This window comes from Anabrus simplex, chromosome 6, assembly GCF_040414725.1.
Source record: "Anabrus simplex isolate iqAnaSimp1 chromosome 6, ASM4041472v1, whole genome shotgun sequence".
In the NCBI taxonomy this organism is placed as follows: Eukaryota; Metazoa; Arthropoda; class Insecta; order Orthoptera; family Tettigoniidae; genus Anabrus; species Anabrus simplex.
This window is the reverse complement of record NC_090270.1, coordinates 131,747,818-131,765,379: the sequence shown is the minus strand read 5'-3', so window position 1 is coordinate 131,765,379 and position 17,562 is coordinate 131,747,818. Positions and strand designations below refer to the sequence as shown.

Below are 17,562 nucleotides of genomic sequence, written 5' to 3'. Positions count from 1 at the left end.
TTGTAAACTGATGCAGTAGTCAAACGATTTAGTTTGGCAGTGATTATTTCTATATCTTTAACTCTTTGGGAGTTCACTTCTGAAATATTGTAAATATTACTTCTGGCATGCATGACTGATCCATGGACAGATGAGAAAAGACTGGCTATATTTCTTTATCCTGAAGTCTTACCTCTGCTTTCCAAATCTTCCTCTGCCAAATGAGGTTTTTGTATTGTCAGGATGTCAATTTTCAGGTTATCAGTAAGTGTATTAAGGTATTCACATTTGTCCTTTGACAGGCCTTCTGCATTTATTTGTAGAATGTGAGCACTGGTTCCAAGCTTTCTTGTCAGTTGGCTCTGATAAGTGCCTTTGGTAGGTTTCATCTTCTGATGTAACTTTGATTGACTATGAGAGATACAGGATCTAGTTTGGTCGCCTATTCGTGTAGGCTATCAGACGGCCTGCATAAGCGGTGCATTGCCCAGAGTATACCATGAGGAGGTTATCTACACGTCGCACCCCGTAAGATAAAAATTCCCGATTAAAGTAATTGTGATCATAATGTTTCATTTTAAATAAAATTAATTTTTGTGTCCCTAACCACAAGTTAATGAATGCATGATCGTCTGTTCATAAAGTAACAAATGTTAATTTCAGACGAAGGTTAGGTTGATATAGATGTTGATTCCCATAGGGAACCTGAAATATTTGTCATGAATGAGTAAATTTATAATACCAATATAAATGGTCCGTTATTGGACATCATAAATTTTTCAGCTAACTCATTCCTAATTCATACCTCAGCCACTTTCATATTGTCAAAGCCAAGGACAAGACAGAGACAGATCAATGAAAGTAACAAAATTGCCCTAGCCCATACCAGAAGACATAGTGCACTGTAAACACTAGGTCCTGCCAGCAAAGGCATGGAAAGTATTTATAAAAACTTTAACATGATTATGTATTAATAAAGTACACAATAATAAAATTTCATTGATAAAAAATTTGAGTCGTCATAGTCTGCAAGGGGAAAATAAATCCAAACATGTTATTCGCTTTATTGGTTTATGTTTGAGTCATAATTCGCAACCAGTCAAGGGATTCATGCCAAAGAGTATAGAACCAACTATCAACTCTGTGTTTACTCCACTGCAAAAGAGGAGGCCGATTTCAGCACCAACAAGTGGAAACAACTGGAATTTGCGAACCGAATGCAAACAGAAACAATCTGTTGCAAGGGTAGTTGACGCCTAATGAATAAATCGGTAGTTTTCATTTGATAGTCTCGTCACTAGCCTATAGTGTATTTGCTGCTACATGATATTGTGGCGTTTCTTAAAACGCTGAATACAAAAGAATTACGATTTCACTTGAACCTAGCAGATATGAAGCACACTGTAAACACACTGAAGTGAAAGTACAGAAAGCTACCCCTGCATGTTCCGGAAGACGCATTCTTTCATGACACGAAGAAATTTTGAATTTAAATTACTCTGTAAAATACTAATTTTTTAAATGTAAAGGCAGTTTTGAATTAAAAGTCTGAATTTCGGTAATGGGACCATTGTTCTTCGAATTAAAGAATTTAAATACCATGCAAAACTGTACCTCATGTTTCCGGAAATGAGAGCTTCTTCGAATTAGGTGGAATTTTGAATTAATCAATTTTGAATGATCAAGGTTTTACTGTAATTCCAATATATAACATATCAGTAGTAGTGTAAATCTGATTATCCAACTCCAGTACTGCTATCTGTCCAACTGTTATTCTGCATTCAATAGCCCTTCAAGGGCAGTAATATTATTGAATTTAATTCAAAACTGATAACAGGAGAACCAAGTAATATAACCTCTTTAGGCAAGACAACAAATATGCTACACATATAACCCACACTCCCCTAAGAAAAGGAAGCAGTAAAGAAGTGAGATATTACTAAGTTGTACTTACTCCAAGTAAAAATAACATACAATAAAAACCTGAAGACCAAACATATTTATTGGGAAAATTCAAATAAAAATATCTTCATTAAATGGACAGTCCCTCCAAACACCTATGTTAACCATGAAAACATAATATTCTGCATATATACAAATAAAAAACAATGGATCCACACCTGAAAAGTAATATTTACTATCATTAATCACAAACCATATCCATTTCACTCCGATTTTGCTCCGAAAAAGTAGTAGAATTATAGGTTATTTATAACATACAAAACCTCTGAGAAAGACAGCACAAGTTATCTCATCCAATTGATATTAAACATCACAATATTTTTTTAGAGAAAGCCTTGGAATGACACACCTGGAAGGATATCTGACCAAAAGTAATAACTCTCTATTGCTTTACGATTCCAGTTTCAAAATGTGTGTCTGTCTCACAAATATCTGAGAGAATCAGTTTCTTCCCTAAAGTACTCAAAAGTTATCCCAACATAATGACTGGAATGAGCATCAACTCCCTTTTGGTGGTTCTTGAATTCTGAAGGACATGATTATTTGGATGGTAACAATGCTACAAGTGGAGATTGGAAATATACCCCATTCACCTGATGTTCATATCTTGACATTCCAAACTTCCAGGTTAACAGAATGTTACAGATAGGACTCAGGCAACACGTGACTTTAAGCTGCCTAGGATGTGAAAGACATAACTAGATTCATCGAGATGATCAATTTTTTAAGGAAATTCATCCCTAATTTTTCCAACAGGGCAGCTCCACTGAATCTACTCCGTAGAAAAGGCGTGAAGTTTGAACGGCATCCTTCCCCACAGTCTGCTTTTGAAGACTTTGAGTTAGCTCTTTGTAATGTGCCAATCTTCGCAATGCCAGATTTTTCTAGAAAATTTATAGTCCAAACCAATGCTTCTTCATCTGGTGTTGCAGCTGTCTTGCTACAAGATTATGAACGCGGTAGGCGACCTAATGCCTATGCATCTAGGACAATATCGCCTCAAGAGGCGAAATATTCACAGTACAAGTTAAGAGGGTCTTGCAGTTCTTTTTGCTCTAGAAAGAGTCTGCCTGTATTTAGAGCAAGTCCAGTTTGAGTCAGAAACTGACAATGAGGCTCCGAGTTGGGTTCTTGCTAAACCTCGCCGTAATGGACGTACTGCGCATTGGGCCATTAGAATTTCAGAAAAGGACCCTCTTCAGAGGCAGCCCTGTCCAGGGAATGGCGGCCCTGCCTATTTGAGTCCCAGAGCACTGACCCAGTGTGTATCATCTGGTAAGAGTCCCAGCTCAGGGTTACGAGTGAAGACCTCAACATAATTTACAGCGGAGAAGATAAACTTCAGAATGGTGCAGATTGCGGAAGAGGTAGCCCAGTGCTCAGGAAATAGTACGAGTACACTATTCATCAGCAAGCTTTTCTTTCTCATGTTAGAGGCAGCTGCAAGGGCATCTGTTCCCCATGTAACCGGTGGCCTGAATAATTGCTGGCATTAGCTCTCAAATGCCTTCGGGGAGCGACGACCCCATAGTAACTGTACCGGAGGTACACCCGCCCCGTACATTCAAAAGAAGCGCCTTGGAGAATGCCATCTAAAATCTAAAACTCGCAACAACTAATTCAAGAAGTGTGGACATTTCCCTACAAATGGCTATACCATAAACTTATGTTATGCCCCCTGGTGTGAAGAGTGACTATTAAATTGTAAAATAATTTTGTATTCTAAGGTTTCCTAAACTGAATTCTTTATTCTTTGTTTTTGGCGTGTGAAGTTTACAACACTTCTATCTCTTCCTGCCAACTTAAGATGTTGGCCAACAGAAAATTTTGTGATTTTTTTCATCCAATCAACAGTGTCTGGTATTTATTTAATTACCCAATAAGAATTGGGGGTGTGTGTTGGGCCTTAGCCCAGAGTTTCCTGGAACTTCCCCTCGTGTATGAAAGCTGGCACATTTTCGGACCAGGTTGTCTTATCGATCATTCCAGTCTACTGAGTGTGTGTGTATAAAGGAGGTGGGGAAGCCTCATCCATCTTCGAAAAGTCCACCTGGTCAAGGTAATGGCAATTCTGGCTTAACTAAGTGATAGTCTTTGAAAACTAGCTTGAGGGGAAGGTTTTCAAGCTTTAATAATGTAACTTGAATTTTCTAAAATGTACATTACAAACTTTAAATGTAAATTTCAAACAATTACATGTTATGAGTCTCATTATGATAGCCGTATTGGAGTACAGAATGTAAAAGTTTCAAACAAATTAATAAAAAAAACACCATTCCAAGGAAATTAACCGAAATCGGGGAATAGAGAGTGAGCTACCCTCTCGTGTTCCCTATCAACTTGATTTTGAGGCGACTTTGATTTTGTAACATTTTTCAGTTTGTAATCGTAACTTAAATATTTTCTTCATCTAGTCACCTCAGTAGTATGGGCTTAGCCTCTGCAACTTCGTGCCATAAGCCCAAATAGGGTTTTAAGCCTTTCATTCCAATTTTCAAGGAGAGCAAGTGTCCGTCGCCTCACCATTTGGTTTTTGGGCCAGTAACCTAAACCTATTGTTTTTCACAAAGGCCTGGTAGAATGGGTACTCAATACCCCTGTTATACTCTTTTCATCCTTTTCATGTAAACTGTTAGACTGTTGAGCTTTCAAAAATAGTGAATTTGGTTCTATTTTTTAAACAGTAGATTGTGCATAGGCCTGGGCATTCCTGGAAATTGGTTCCTAAATTATAAATTGTATAGAGCAAGGACGCTCTTTCTTTTAATGAAAAGGTTGAATGATGCCTTTAGAAGGCTGTAATGTTATAAGGTTCGGAGAGTAGTCTCCTAGATAAACTTGCAGAGCAAAGATGCTCTTACTAATGGTGTAAAAGAAATTGGGGGATCTGTCTCCTTGATTATGGACTGAATGGAGCAGTTGTGCTCATGTAACATTTGTAAATTGGGAGCTTTAAGCTCAGATTGTTAATTGGCAATTTGGTGATTATTCTGATTTTTCCAACATTGTACCTAAGCTAACGAGCTAGTTCTGTACCTAAATTGTAGCTTTCTTAGCAAAGTGTAAAATTTAAAATTTGAAAAGAAACCAAAAGATAGCAGAGAAAGAAATATAGCCCTAATTTTAAAGTTTAAATTAATCTTCTGATTGTCTTATATAGAACCATTCATGCCCGCACATTCTTTCACCTCTGTGATCCACACAAACGTGGTAACAGTAACAATAGCCTAAAAATGAGTGATGGTATACCATGAACACCCCGACAATGGACAATGGGAAATCAAAATGATGATGTGGTGGTGTTAAATCAATGGAAATTTCTTAGCTTCATTCCACTATACTGAATCAATGGAAAACTTCGTAGCTCAACCCCAATGTACTGAACTTGGTGGTAGCCTTGAATTCTTAAATATATAATTAATTTATAATACCAATATAAATGGTCCGTTAGTGGACATTACTCATTCGGGACAAATATTTCAGGTTCCCTATGGGAATCAACATCTATATCATAATTAATTTCATCGTAAAATATTGACTTTCTGGTATATTAATGATTCATAAACAAAAGCTGGAAGCTGTTTCTATCATAGTGTAAGAAACACGTTATAGGACAAAGATGTGCCAATGGAAGCAAAGGAAACTATGTACAAGATGTATTACGTACCCATAACTTATGGAACAGAAACTTGGACAATGACAAAGAAGGATGAAAGTCTAATACAGGCAGCTGAAATGAAGTTCTTGAGAGTATGACACAGAAGAGTAGAAGAGAGAAAATAAGGAATGAGAAAATCCGGGAAAAAATTAATGATAGATAGAGAAGAACTGACTAAGGTGGTTTGGGCACATAAAGCGAATGAGTGATGAAAGAATGCCAAAAAAGGTGATGGAAATACAAATGCAAGGAAGGAGAAGCCGCAGACGACCACAACTGAGATGGAAAGACACAATCCAATGCCGTATTAGAGAAGAAACCTGGACTGGAACACAGTGTTGGAGTGGTGGAAAGACCAAAGAAAGTGGAGAGGGACCATATTTGCCCCTACCTGGCTACAGCTGGATAATGGGAAATGATGATGATGAAAAACCAAAGATAACAATGGAAACGCAATGATATTTAATGTTACAAGGTGATGGAAACCACAGCAGTGAAATATCCATAATGGTGAAATAACTGCAGTAATTCCTAGGAAAGACAAAGTTACGCATGTGTGCAGCACAAATTATTTTAAAAGAAACTGATAACTAGTTTGTTGACTTGTAACAGAGCATTTCACTCAATATTTTGTTGTTCTAGACCAAAATAGGAACTTATTCATGTATTTGTATGTCTGTTAAGTCCTCAGCCCGGAGGCTGGTTGTTATAGCTCATTCCACATTAAGAAAACAGTATTGATTGCTCTTATGGATCTACAAGATGTGAACACATCCCCTCTTGAAATGTCGTATGGCTTTTAGTGCCGGGAGTGTCCGAGGACAAGTTCGGCTCGCCAGATGCAGGTCTTTTGATTTTGATTTGACGCCCGTAGGCGACCTGTGCGTCGTCATGACAATGAAATGATGATGAAGACGACACATACACCCAGCCCCCGTGCCAGCGAAATTAACCAATTATGGTTAAAATTCCCGACCCTGCCGGGAATCGAACTCGGGACCCCTGTGACCAAAGGCCAGCACGCTAACCATTTAGCCATGGAGCTGGACTGAGACACCCATAATTCCTCGTGATTAACGGATATTATAATGTACTTTGTAATGTATTATGAAAGACAGATAAAAAGGATGAGGCACTTTTGCCCGTGAGTTATTAAAATAACTACATAACATTTTCTTTTTCATAAATACATTTGTAGGGGGAAGCACAATGGTAGGAACAGTCATCGCTTCGTTGCCTTCCTTCACTTTCCTTCTTCTGTGTTTCTCTGGTACAAGCCTCATGTAGTCCCTCACTATGTGAACCGCCAGCAGCTCACTCCTGTAGAGAAGTCATCGGCAGTATTTATTTGTTGTGTGTGTGTGTTTTTAGGCTTTAAATCAGTGCATAACTATCTTGTGTTGAGCGAGAGTTATGCAGTAAGCCTATGTGTGTGATATCTTTATTTAACATTAATACTTCTGTAGAGACATCTACAGTATGTATTTGCTGTGTTGGTTTTCTAGCCTTTATTGCCTGGAGAAATTTATTAAATGCAGTTAAATGCATCCCTCACCCCTCGAGCCCATAAAAATTATTTGTCTATTTTCTCCCACCAATTTGCCTTACACTTCAATACAGAGGTTTTTTATGCACCGTAGTTTACCTCTGATTGTGTACAAACCAAAAATAGCCTCTGTAAACCCCTCGCCCCCTTCAGTTCATAAAAATAATTTGTAACTTAAGTTTCTTCTGCATCTGTCTTGAACTTAAATATTGAATTTCACAAATTTATGTGCCGCCGTTTTCCCGTGATGGTGTTGAGGAGAGCCGTTCCGATACTGCAACCCTGCTATCATAAGAGCAATCTGTTTTCTTAACATGCATGAGCTATAGTGAAGAAAGTTTTGAAGGACTGTTACATGCTGGCTGAAGAAAGTGTGTATTTACTACAGAGAGAGATATTACTTTCTATCTTCCTTCCATCGTATAATTTAAAAAAAATTATTTGTTCATATCAAATCAAATCAAATATTCAAAATTAAGAATAACAAGGCTTCTTTTAAAAATAGCTCACTCACTCATTCCAAAAATGGTAAGGCACCCATCAGCATGACTTGAAAGAAAACAAGAAATGAGGCCATGAACAAAAAGATCTAACAACTCATAGAAATACAGCACTTTTAATACACAAAGCAAATAATTATAACCTAGTGACAACATCATAAGTGGGATATACATTTTAAAAATTACAATTAACTGCCAAGTGTATCTGTTCAATCACATTAGAGGTTGTCAGGAATGATCATAAAATTCTTCATAAAATAAGTAAATTACCATGGCTAAGATAGTTCTATAAGAATAAATTCTAAAAGAAGATTTAACACACAAATGTAATATCCCTTCAATCGTTATGGATATTGCAAGGCTAGATTATCACCAAAGATATAATAGAGGTAATGTCAAGTTGGAAGGAAGGAAGGAAGGAAATGTAGTTTACTAAGGTAAGGATGCAATAGAAATATATCATAAAGTAGGAAAAACAAAACCCCTTGTAATCCTTCAGTTTCTTCTTCTGTTCAAGACATGTTGTTTATCTTTTTTGTCTTACAGATTGACATGATGATAGCATTTATGGTCAAATTGTTACAGATTATCTATTTGTTAACCTGTAATATCATTGCTCAGGTATCTGTGCACAGAAGGATAACATATCTATAGCTTTCAAATCAAGGAAAAAAATACTGTGACCATCCATCAATCTACTGTCCATCTTAAAATATCGGTTTCTATCAGGTTAAGTATTCAAGTTGTTTACTTGCATACTGAAGGAGTGTTAGTAGTGCGATGGAGGGGAATCAGCAAAGGAGAGGAACAAATCCTGCCTGAATGTATTTCACTCATCATTTTCATCTTATAAAATTACCTTTCACAGCGAAAACCATGGTGAAAGTCCCACAACTTCAAATTATTCTATTCAGGTATGTATATTGTAAGGAGGTATAAAGATCTGGCCAGATATGCCTTTAGGAATACAGAACGAAATTTGTGATCAAAATCAAACACCCAGATTTGAGAAAGGTATTAATAGTATGTTCATACTGAATCTAATCATCCAAGCATAAAAACAGAGAAATAAGACAATGATTGAACACAACCATGAGAAAACCTAGCATAAGTCATAATACTGCACTACAGAAGGTTTAAAATAAAATCAATGAAATATTATTTGAAAATATGTACAACAATAAGGTTCACAGTACTCTTCCTACAATAAAATGTTGCAATGATTACCAGCATAACAAAATATTATAACTTCATTAACTATAAACCAGTTTAATGGAACACCACCGAGAGAATAATAATAATAATAATAATAATAATAATAATAATAATAATAATAATAATAATAATAATAATAATAACAATAACAACAACAACAACAACAACGGTGTGTGGCCTCCGGAGAGGTCTGATGCAGATCTTTTAAGCCAGCGCTGTATAGGCGACCTGTGTGTCTGTGAGGATGAGGGCCTATTTAAGACTAATTCTAATGCTGAAGATGGCACAACACTTGGTCCCCGAGTCATAGGGATTAACTAATGAAGGTTAACATCCCTATCCCAGCTGGGAATCGAACCTGGGACCCCTTGGGCCAAAGGCCAGCATGCCAACCATTTAACCATTCAGCTGGACATCACTGAAGTTATATACTAGTTTAAAAAAGCTATTCCACTGTGAGCATTTGAATTCACTCATGATTTATATATATATATATATATAGATCCAAAAGTTGACATTTCAAAGTGCAATGTTGAGGCAGTTCTGTTCTATACCACTTAACAGTAGGTATGTAGAACTGGTAAGATTTTTAATACACGTTGGAACAAAAAAAACGAAAACCATACTCATAAGATTATTTTAAGTCACGTGAATGAGTGATATGGGGTACCTTTTACTGTATGTGTTTAAATAATTATCTAGACCTGTGGTTTGGTAATTTTTGAAGCAGAAGTGAACAAAGGAGCTTTTGGAGACATACTCATCAAAAATAAATTTGTTAACTCCCGATACAGCTTATGCTACCGATTATATAATGTTCATAGGTTTACTTGAGAAGCAGTGGTAAGGTACTACAGTATACCTCAAGTAACATTGCATGAAATACAACTATTAACACCTTTCAATACTCTTAAGTGTTGAGTATTCATTCAATATTTGTAAATGACAGCTGTAAACATATTTAAACCGACAACTTCATGAAGTTTATGTATAACTGTGACAACTGGTAGTTCTGCAACATCACTTTAAAGAAACCAGGAGCAAAGTTTTTACTTCTTGGCTGAGCCCCCCCAACCCATAAGGCCCTTCACAAATCCAGTGAGACCAGCAGCCTTCTTGCCTCCAGCAGCACTAGCTTCAAGTTTATCTTCCAGTGATGGGAACTCCACAAAGTTGAAAGCCAAATCAAAGAAGAGAGGTTTACACGGAATGGGCTTCATTTCAGGAGGCAATCTGTACACATTTGGTGATCTTGATGTGAGAGATGGGTCCTCACGGTACTCACTCAGTCGCTCCGACAATGGCTACAAATAAAATCAATAAAACAATATATCCTATTTGCTGGTATCAAATACATTATGCAGAGACATAATTTTTTAACAGCAAAAGAGGTATAACATCCAACAAAAATCAGCAAAGGATATTGCAAAACAGAATAAACAAAATTGGAGGAGAGAAAAAAAAAGAATGCTCCTTTACAGAAATAAAACAGAAGAAATTTTAAAAAGTTTATCTCTATTTCACCTGATTAATTTCAACAGAAATTATGCAGAAAATTTAAGTCACAAACCAACAGCAAGAGAACGTTAACTGTATCAAAGCGATGAAAAATGATACTAATGGCAAATGACCTGATTATGTAAGAGCCTGTTGCTTTAAAGTAAATCTTGCCTCTGTTCCCACCAATTAGCAATAGGAATCAATCTTCTCTATTTTTAGGTTGATTTCATTCAATACACGAAGAAGTAACATGAATCCACTAAGCATTCGCTCCAAAACCATACTGTCTGAATTCTAGTTAATGACATACGATTTTGGTCAGGGCATTACTTCCTTTTCTGTAGAAAACTTGATATAAGAATTCACTGCATTAGTTGATGTTCTAATACTATTTCACTACACAATCAACCCTGGATAATACATACTTCAGTATCTGTAGAATATATCCATTCCACTTTGCTTTCTTCTGCTTAACAATCAAACACGTTTTTCCTTCCAAATCTTTCAACACATTCTGTGAATATAACTATTAAATCAGCATATTATTTATTTTTATTCTTCCTACATCAAGCACAAGCTGTAATGAAGACAAAGAAATGCCCCCATACACTGTATTAGTCACAGGCTAGCGGTGAAGTTTTGGGCAGATATTTGTAACCTGGACACTAAGCGATACTATTACAGTAAACAGGGAGTGATGCCTAAATATTCTGACAGAGTCCATCAGTAGCGTTGTTGCAATGTATCAAATCAAATCAAAATCAAAATCTCTTTATTTGCAAATGAGGTGTCTACCTCGGTGGCAAATGGTATACTAAAATACATTGTCAAGCACTAGATATTAAATTAACAAGAGAAGAATATTTTCCCAAAATACAATATTATAGAATTTATGCTAACAATTTTTTCTATTAAACACACAGCTCATCCTTAATAAATTTATATTGTTTACAAAATTCTACTTATATCTCCTGTACTACTTACAAATATAGTCAACTGATTTACAGTATGTGGAATTACTTCAAATGATACTATACAACTGGTATAAGATTAAAAATTTACATAGCATTTGTTTACATGTTTATTTTTTTACCCATTCTGGAACCTAAGTAGCATAACGACCTGCTGCGTCTTAATCAGAGCCCCTTTTGCCACCACTTTTCAGAGTTCCTGAAGGGCCTTCACAGCTACCGTAGCGGTCCCAGGGCCCTCGAAGTCCCCACTGTACTTCACCCCTACAGGCAGTCCCCTACTTTGGCTGTCCAAACTCCTTAGACCAGGGGATGGAATTAATTTATTCACACACATTTTTTATTTACATTAACCTGCACTGGTCGAATGCCCTCTAACATTTCATTTATTTTCTCTGTTGCTGTTTATTCTCTTCTTGAATATCTGTACAGATTTTGGAAAAGGATCAAACACTACCCCTGGAAAACTGCTCCACTCCTTCACACCCTTCCCAATGAATGAAAATTTACCCCAATCGCTTCTGCTAAAATTCCTTCTAATTTTATATTTGTGGTCAGTCCTGCAGATATAATTATTTTCCAACTGAAGCCTCTCACGGATATTTCCCCATGCTGCTTCTCCTGTATAGGCTCTATATAATCCTATAAGTCGAGTTTTCTCCCTTCTCTTACTTAAAGTTTCCCACCCAAGTTCCTTGAAAATTTCTGATACACTACTCTTTCTTCTGAAATCCCCTGTTACAAATCTTGCTGCTTTCCTCTGCACACTATCTATTTCTTTTATTAGGTATTCTTGGTGAAGATCCCAAACACTGTTTGCACATTCCAATAATGGACGAACCATACTTAAGTAACTTTTCTCTTTTAATTCTTTGTTGCATCCCTTAACCCTTTATAATAATATACAGGAGTCCAATAAATTCTCTTATATTATTATTGAGATTCTTTCAATACGGAAAATAAAATGATTTTCATTACTTGTAATAGTAACTTTAACCCTTTCCCGCCCGCATTTTCACTCCGCTTATCCCCAGGTTTCAACCTATTATTTAGCAAAAACTGAAACAGACCGTATTGTTTCAGAAAAGGTTAAATACAGTAAAAACTATTGATCACAATTAATTCAAATTTTCAATAACATTAGAAAATATACCATCACATCCATTTCTCTGTTTATTGAGTCATAATGTGTTTTTCACCCCCCACCCCCCCTCCTCGTGATACTCGACACAGAGACAGTCTGCATTTGTCACATTCCCATGTTGTCTGAATATCTCAAAACCAATAATCACGTGATTTTGGAAGTGGAATGATGCCCATGTATATAAGATTTTATTTCATCTGGGCAAGGGTCTTCCCATTCTGTTATCATCTTATCGGAATGCGACTGTTTTTGTTTTTTTTGCTAGGGGCTTTACGTCGCACCGACACGGATAGGTCTTATGGCGACGATTGGATAGGAAAGGCCTAGGAGTTGGAAGGAAGCGGCCGTGGCCTTACTTAAGGTACAGGCCCAGCATTTGCCTGGTGTGAAAATGGGAAACCACGGAAAACCATCTTCAGGGCTGCCGATAGTGGGATTCGAACCTACTATCTCCCGGATGCAAGCTCACAGCCACACGCCTCTACGCGCACGGCCAACTCGCCCGGTGAATGCGACTGTTTGAAGGCTGCATTGTTATATGCGCAACAGGCCATGTCACTGAATAGTTTTTCTCCTCCTAACATACGTAAAAACAATCTCTTTCCCCTAATACTCTTTCCGAATTATCCGTAGGTTCAACATCATCCATTTAATCATTCGGAGTAATGAAACGTAATATTTGTGTTACCTGAATTGCTGTGGCATCGCCATCAGGTCCGATTTATCGATATTCGTTTTCATTCATATCACTGTTATCACTAAAATTATCTTCGTTGATACATTATTCACTCATTAAAAATTCACTTGCACCCCTACTCAAGGATTCTGTGTCACTTTTTTCGCCCATATTCAGCTCAGTTTCAATATATGCGATATTCAATCCCGCCATGTTTACGAACGAAACAGCTGACCCACGCTCGCAGAAGTTCAAGACCGTTGCCTAGGCAACGTCAAGACAGAGTATCTCTCTTCCTTTATTCCCTGAGACTTGTAGATTGCACTGCATGTTCATAAATGCTTTATAAACACTTCACTGATGAGAAAAATAAAAAAAAACTATCGCACAGATCGCAGACGAATGCAGATAATGCAGCCGGGCGCTTTCGGGCGCTAAGGACCAGAAGACTAAATGAACAGTCGGGCGCTTTCGGGCCGGAAAGGGTTAAGTAGCCTCATTATGACATGTAACGATCTGTACGCTTTCCCAACAATGTGATCCACATGACCCTTCCAGTGCAAATTACTTTCAAATCTCACACCTAAGTATTTGCACTTGCCATCTTTTGGGATAACTATCTCATCCAAAGTATACTCAAATTCAGTTTTAAAACACCTGTTTGTAAATGTTGTAACAGTTGGTTTGCCTCCATTAACCTTCATATTATTCTCTTCAACCCATTGCCGGATACTCTGAAGGTCCCTTTGTAATTCTGAACAATCCTCAATATTATTTATTTCCCTATAAACAATTATGTCATCTACGTACAATCTTATTTTTGATGTTATATTGTTCCCTAAATCATTTGCGTATATTAAGAAAAGTAACGGACCGATTATACTACCCTGTGCAATTCCCTTCCAAACTTTCTCTTCCCGTGATACATTATTTCCTACTTTGACTTTCTGAACCCTTGAATTTAGAAATGTTTTTATCTAACGTGTAACCCTTATGTCCAATCCTATTACCTCCAATTTCTTTAATAATATTCCATGTTCCACTCTATCAAAGGCTTTGGAAAAATCTATGGCTATGCAATCTAACTGGCCTCCTGAATCCAATTGATCTGATATGTTCTGCAGAAATCCTACCAGTTGTGCCTCACAAGAAAATTTCTTTCTAAATCCATACTGGCTCCTCATGAACCAATTTTTATCATCACATATCCCTCTGATGTACTTTTATATTAAACTCTCCAGTATTTTACAAACTATACTGGTCAGGCTGATCTGTAGTTCTCTGGTTTCCTTTTATCACCCTTTCCTTTATAAATTGGTATTATTATAGATTCCTTCCATTCCTATTTATGACATAGTCAAAGAGAAATTTTAAATAAGGCACTATGTACCACACCATTGTCTTTAACACCTCCCCAGTAATTTGATCACTTCCTGCTGCTTTTCCTTGCTGAAGCAGTTGGATTTCTCTGAAAATATCTTCATTTGTGAATGAGAAGCTTCTTGTTTCCCTCTGTGTCTCTCTCTCTCTCTCTCTACTGTTTCGGTTTCCAACTCCTGACAATCGTCTACTGAATCTCTGAATTCCCTACTAAATAGGTTTGCTTTCTCAGTATCTGTTAAATAGTGTTAACCCCCTTCTCCCACCATTGTAGGAATTTGGATTCCGTTTCCTTTTTGATTCCTGATATATGAATACAGTTTTTTCCATTTCCCTTTGTGGTCATTACCCTCTTGAAGTATGCCATTCATATAATTCTCTTTTGCTTCCTTTTTCATTCTATTCAGTTCCCTCATTAGCTGTTTTCTAGTTTCTCTACTCTCGCTACCTTCTTTGATTTTCCTGTTTACTATTCTATTCTTTTTAATTTTCTTATTTCCCTTGTATAATAAACAGGGTCTGAGGTCATTTTACCCTTCTTAACAGGTACAAATCTCTTCTCTCCTTCCCAAATGATTCCTTTAAATTTAGCCCAAAGTGTATCCACATTACTCCCTTCACTTATCCAACAACTGAATTGTGATTTAAGGTAAGTCCCAAATTCATCAACTTTAGTTTTTCTGTACAATTTCTTGTCTTGTGTGATGCTCTTTTTAAGCCTTTTTGGTACCAGTCCTACATCATTATTACAGCCTTATGGTCACCTATTCCTTCAATTACCCCAGTTTTATCAACAATTTCCCATGGTTTAACCAAGAATACATCTAGTAAGTTATTGAGACGAGTTGGTTCTTGTACTACTTGTGTAAATCCTCCCTCCCAAATTAACTTATTTGCCAGTTTCTGTTCATGGGCTTCACTTGCAACTCCATTCCATTCAACTTCAGGCAAGTTTAGATCTCCCCCAATTATTACCATATCATTATTATTGTCTTTATGAGTATAATATATTATTTTCTCAAATATTTCCATTTCTCCTCTCTTCCAGGCCTGTATGTTCCTATAATTCCCACCTCCTTCATATTATCACAAACTAATTTTATCCCTAATATTTCATCCCTTTCATCGGTAAACCATTCATGTGAACAATAAGTTTCCTTCACCAGAATAAACACCCCCCCCCCCTTTTTTTATCTTCTCGGTCTCTACGATAGACAGTGTACCCTTCTGGAAATACTTCTCTATTACCCACCCCTTCTCTCAACCACGATTCCACTCCTATCACCACATCAGTCTCATAAGATTCCATCAATGTACCAAATTTTAATTGTTTATTTACTACACTCTGACAGTTTACCAAGAGCAATCTCAGACCCCCTTCCTCCCTAAAACTTGACTGTTGCAATTGGGTAACTTGGAATTCCTTACTTTCCTGAGTTTCATTTCCTAGTTGACTGAGCCAGCTTGAAGTACAGCTGGCTCTTTCTACTAGTTTTCCTGGTCAGTATTGTAACTCAAGGGAGTTGCCTTTTTTACAGTACATATCTTAAGATGAATAAAATCTAGAACAATATTTGCTATCTTTTGTTTACCTGAATTGTTTACATGAAGGCCATGCTTTGTGTAACAGTGTCTCTCGAAACTGCTGCTATCAATTACCTGTGTATTACGAAAATGTTTACAAATTTTAACCATCTCTGTATTAACTTTGTCCACTTGAATGTTCACACACGAGTCTCTAATCAAATCATGCCTGTGGGGCACGTTCACTACAAAGATATTAGTGTGAGTCAGCTTACCTAGTGTACATTTAAGTTTAGAAATGACATTCTTAGCGTCGTTGTGAGCTACGTCGTTCGTCCCGCCGATGATCACTACTGCATCACGACTTCCGAGATTTCTTGCTGCCTGTTCTGTGTTTTCCAATACCTTCTTGATTGGGGCCCCAGGATATATGACGGCCGATGCTGCAATATATTCATTGTTCATTTTCTCCGCAATTCCCCTCGCCTGGCTATCACCAAATATAAGAATGTTCGACACTTTCGCCGGTGCACTGTGTGGGATTTTAGGCCTAACTTTGCCGCTTCTCGTAACAGATTTTGCGCTATACGTTTGACTGCTTCCCATACGGATAAGTCGTTGCGTATCGCTTACTTCCCTCAGGGATGAAAATCTATTTTTGGTGTCAATTAGTCAATTACAAAGCTGCCCTTATTTAACTGTACACTTTTCCTCCTAGAATCTGAAGCAACTTGACACCACGCGCTAGTATTCACGGAACCACCTGCGTGTTTACTGGTACCGGTACTTTCGATTCCAGTAAACGTACCTTCTCCTTTAAAATCTCATTCTCCGCTTTTAATGCTTGTAAATCCTGTTGCAATAAAGAGAGAATTACAAGTATATTATCATTACCTCCATCCTCCAGGGAATGAGACGCCGGCGATTCGTTGACCGTTGTAGGCCTAGGTTTGTTACCACTATTTAAATTGCTCTCGCCACAGCTCACACAGGTCCAAATATCTTCATTTTTAGCAAAACCAGCACTACACATACATTCAAAATGTTACCAAATTAAACACTTTTCACACTGGATACCATTCTTCACTAGCTTCTTGTTTACACCACACTTATTCCCGATTATTTCGCAAGAAAACCGGGAGCTATCTTCACTTACATCCTTCGCGGACGCCATCTGTATATCAAGAAGGTCTTCCGACAATTCAAACGGTTTAAAGAAATTCACAATGAAGTGACACATAGTCCCTCTTGCACAAATTTAACCAAATATTGTAATGGTTTTCAGATGGTATTTTTCACAAAATCCTCAACAGTTGGCTGATATTTCAATCTCTTCTCTGAATCATCTATTTCAGGTTGGCTCTCATGGGTCTCAAATCTGATGGTACGGTCTATAAGGCATCCTTGAAATGAGTTTGGTTAAAAGGCACCAATATCAAACCACCTCATCCCACTGGAGAGACCACTCAAAGGTTGTGTATCACTTTACCTTCAAGATGTATATTGA

General features: G+C 37.2%; 1 protein-coding gene across 1 annotated transcript in view; it reads right to left on the bottom strand.

Moving 5' to 3' along the window:
* Positions 1-1,959: 1,959 nt before the first annotated feature.
* The window catches only part of Srp68 (signal recognition particle 68), a 142,059-nt gene continuing 126,456 nt past the window's right edge, over positions 1,960-17,562 (bottom strand). Inside the window, exon 11 of the mRNA XM_067149929.2 lies at positions 1,960-10,164. Coding sequence (XP_067006030.1) covers positions 9,910-10,164 — 255 coding nt within the window. The 3' untranslated portion in view covers positions 1,960-9,909. The remainder of the gene's footprint in view (positions 10,165-17,562) is intronic.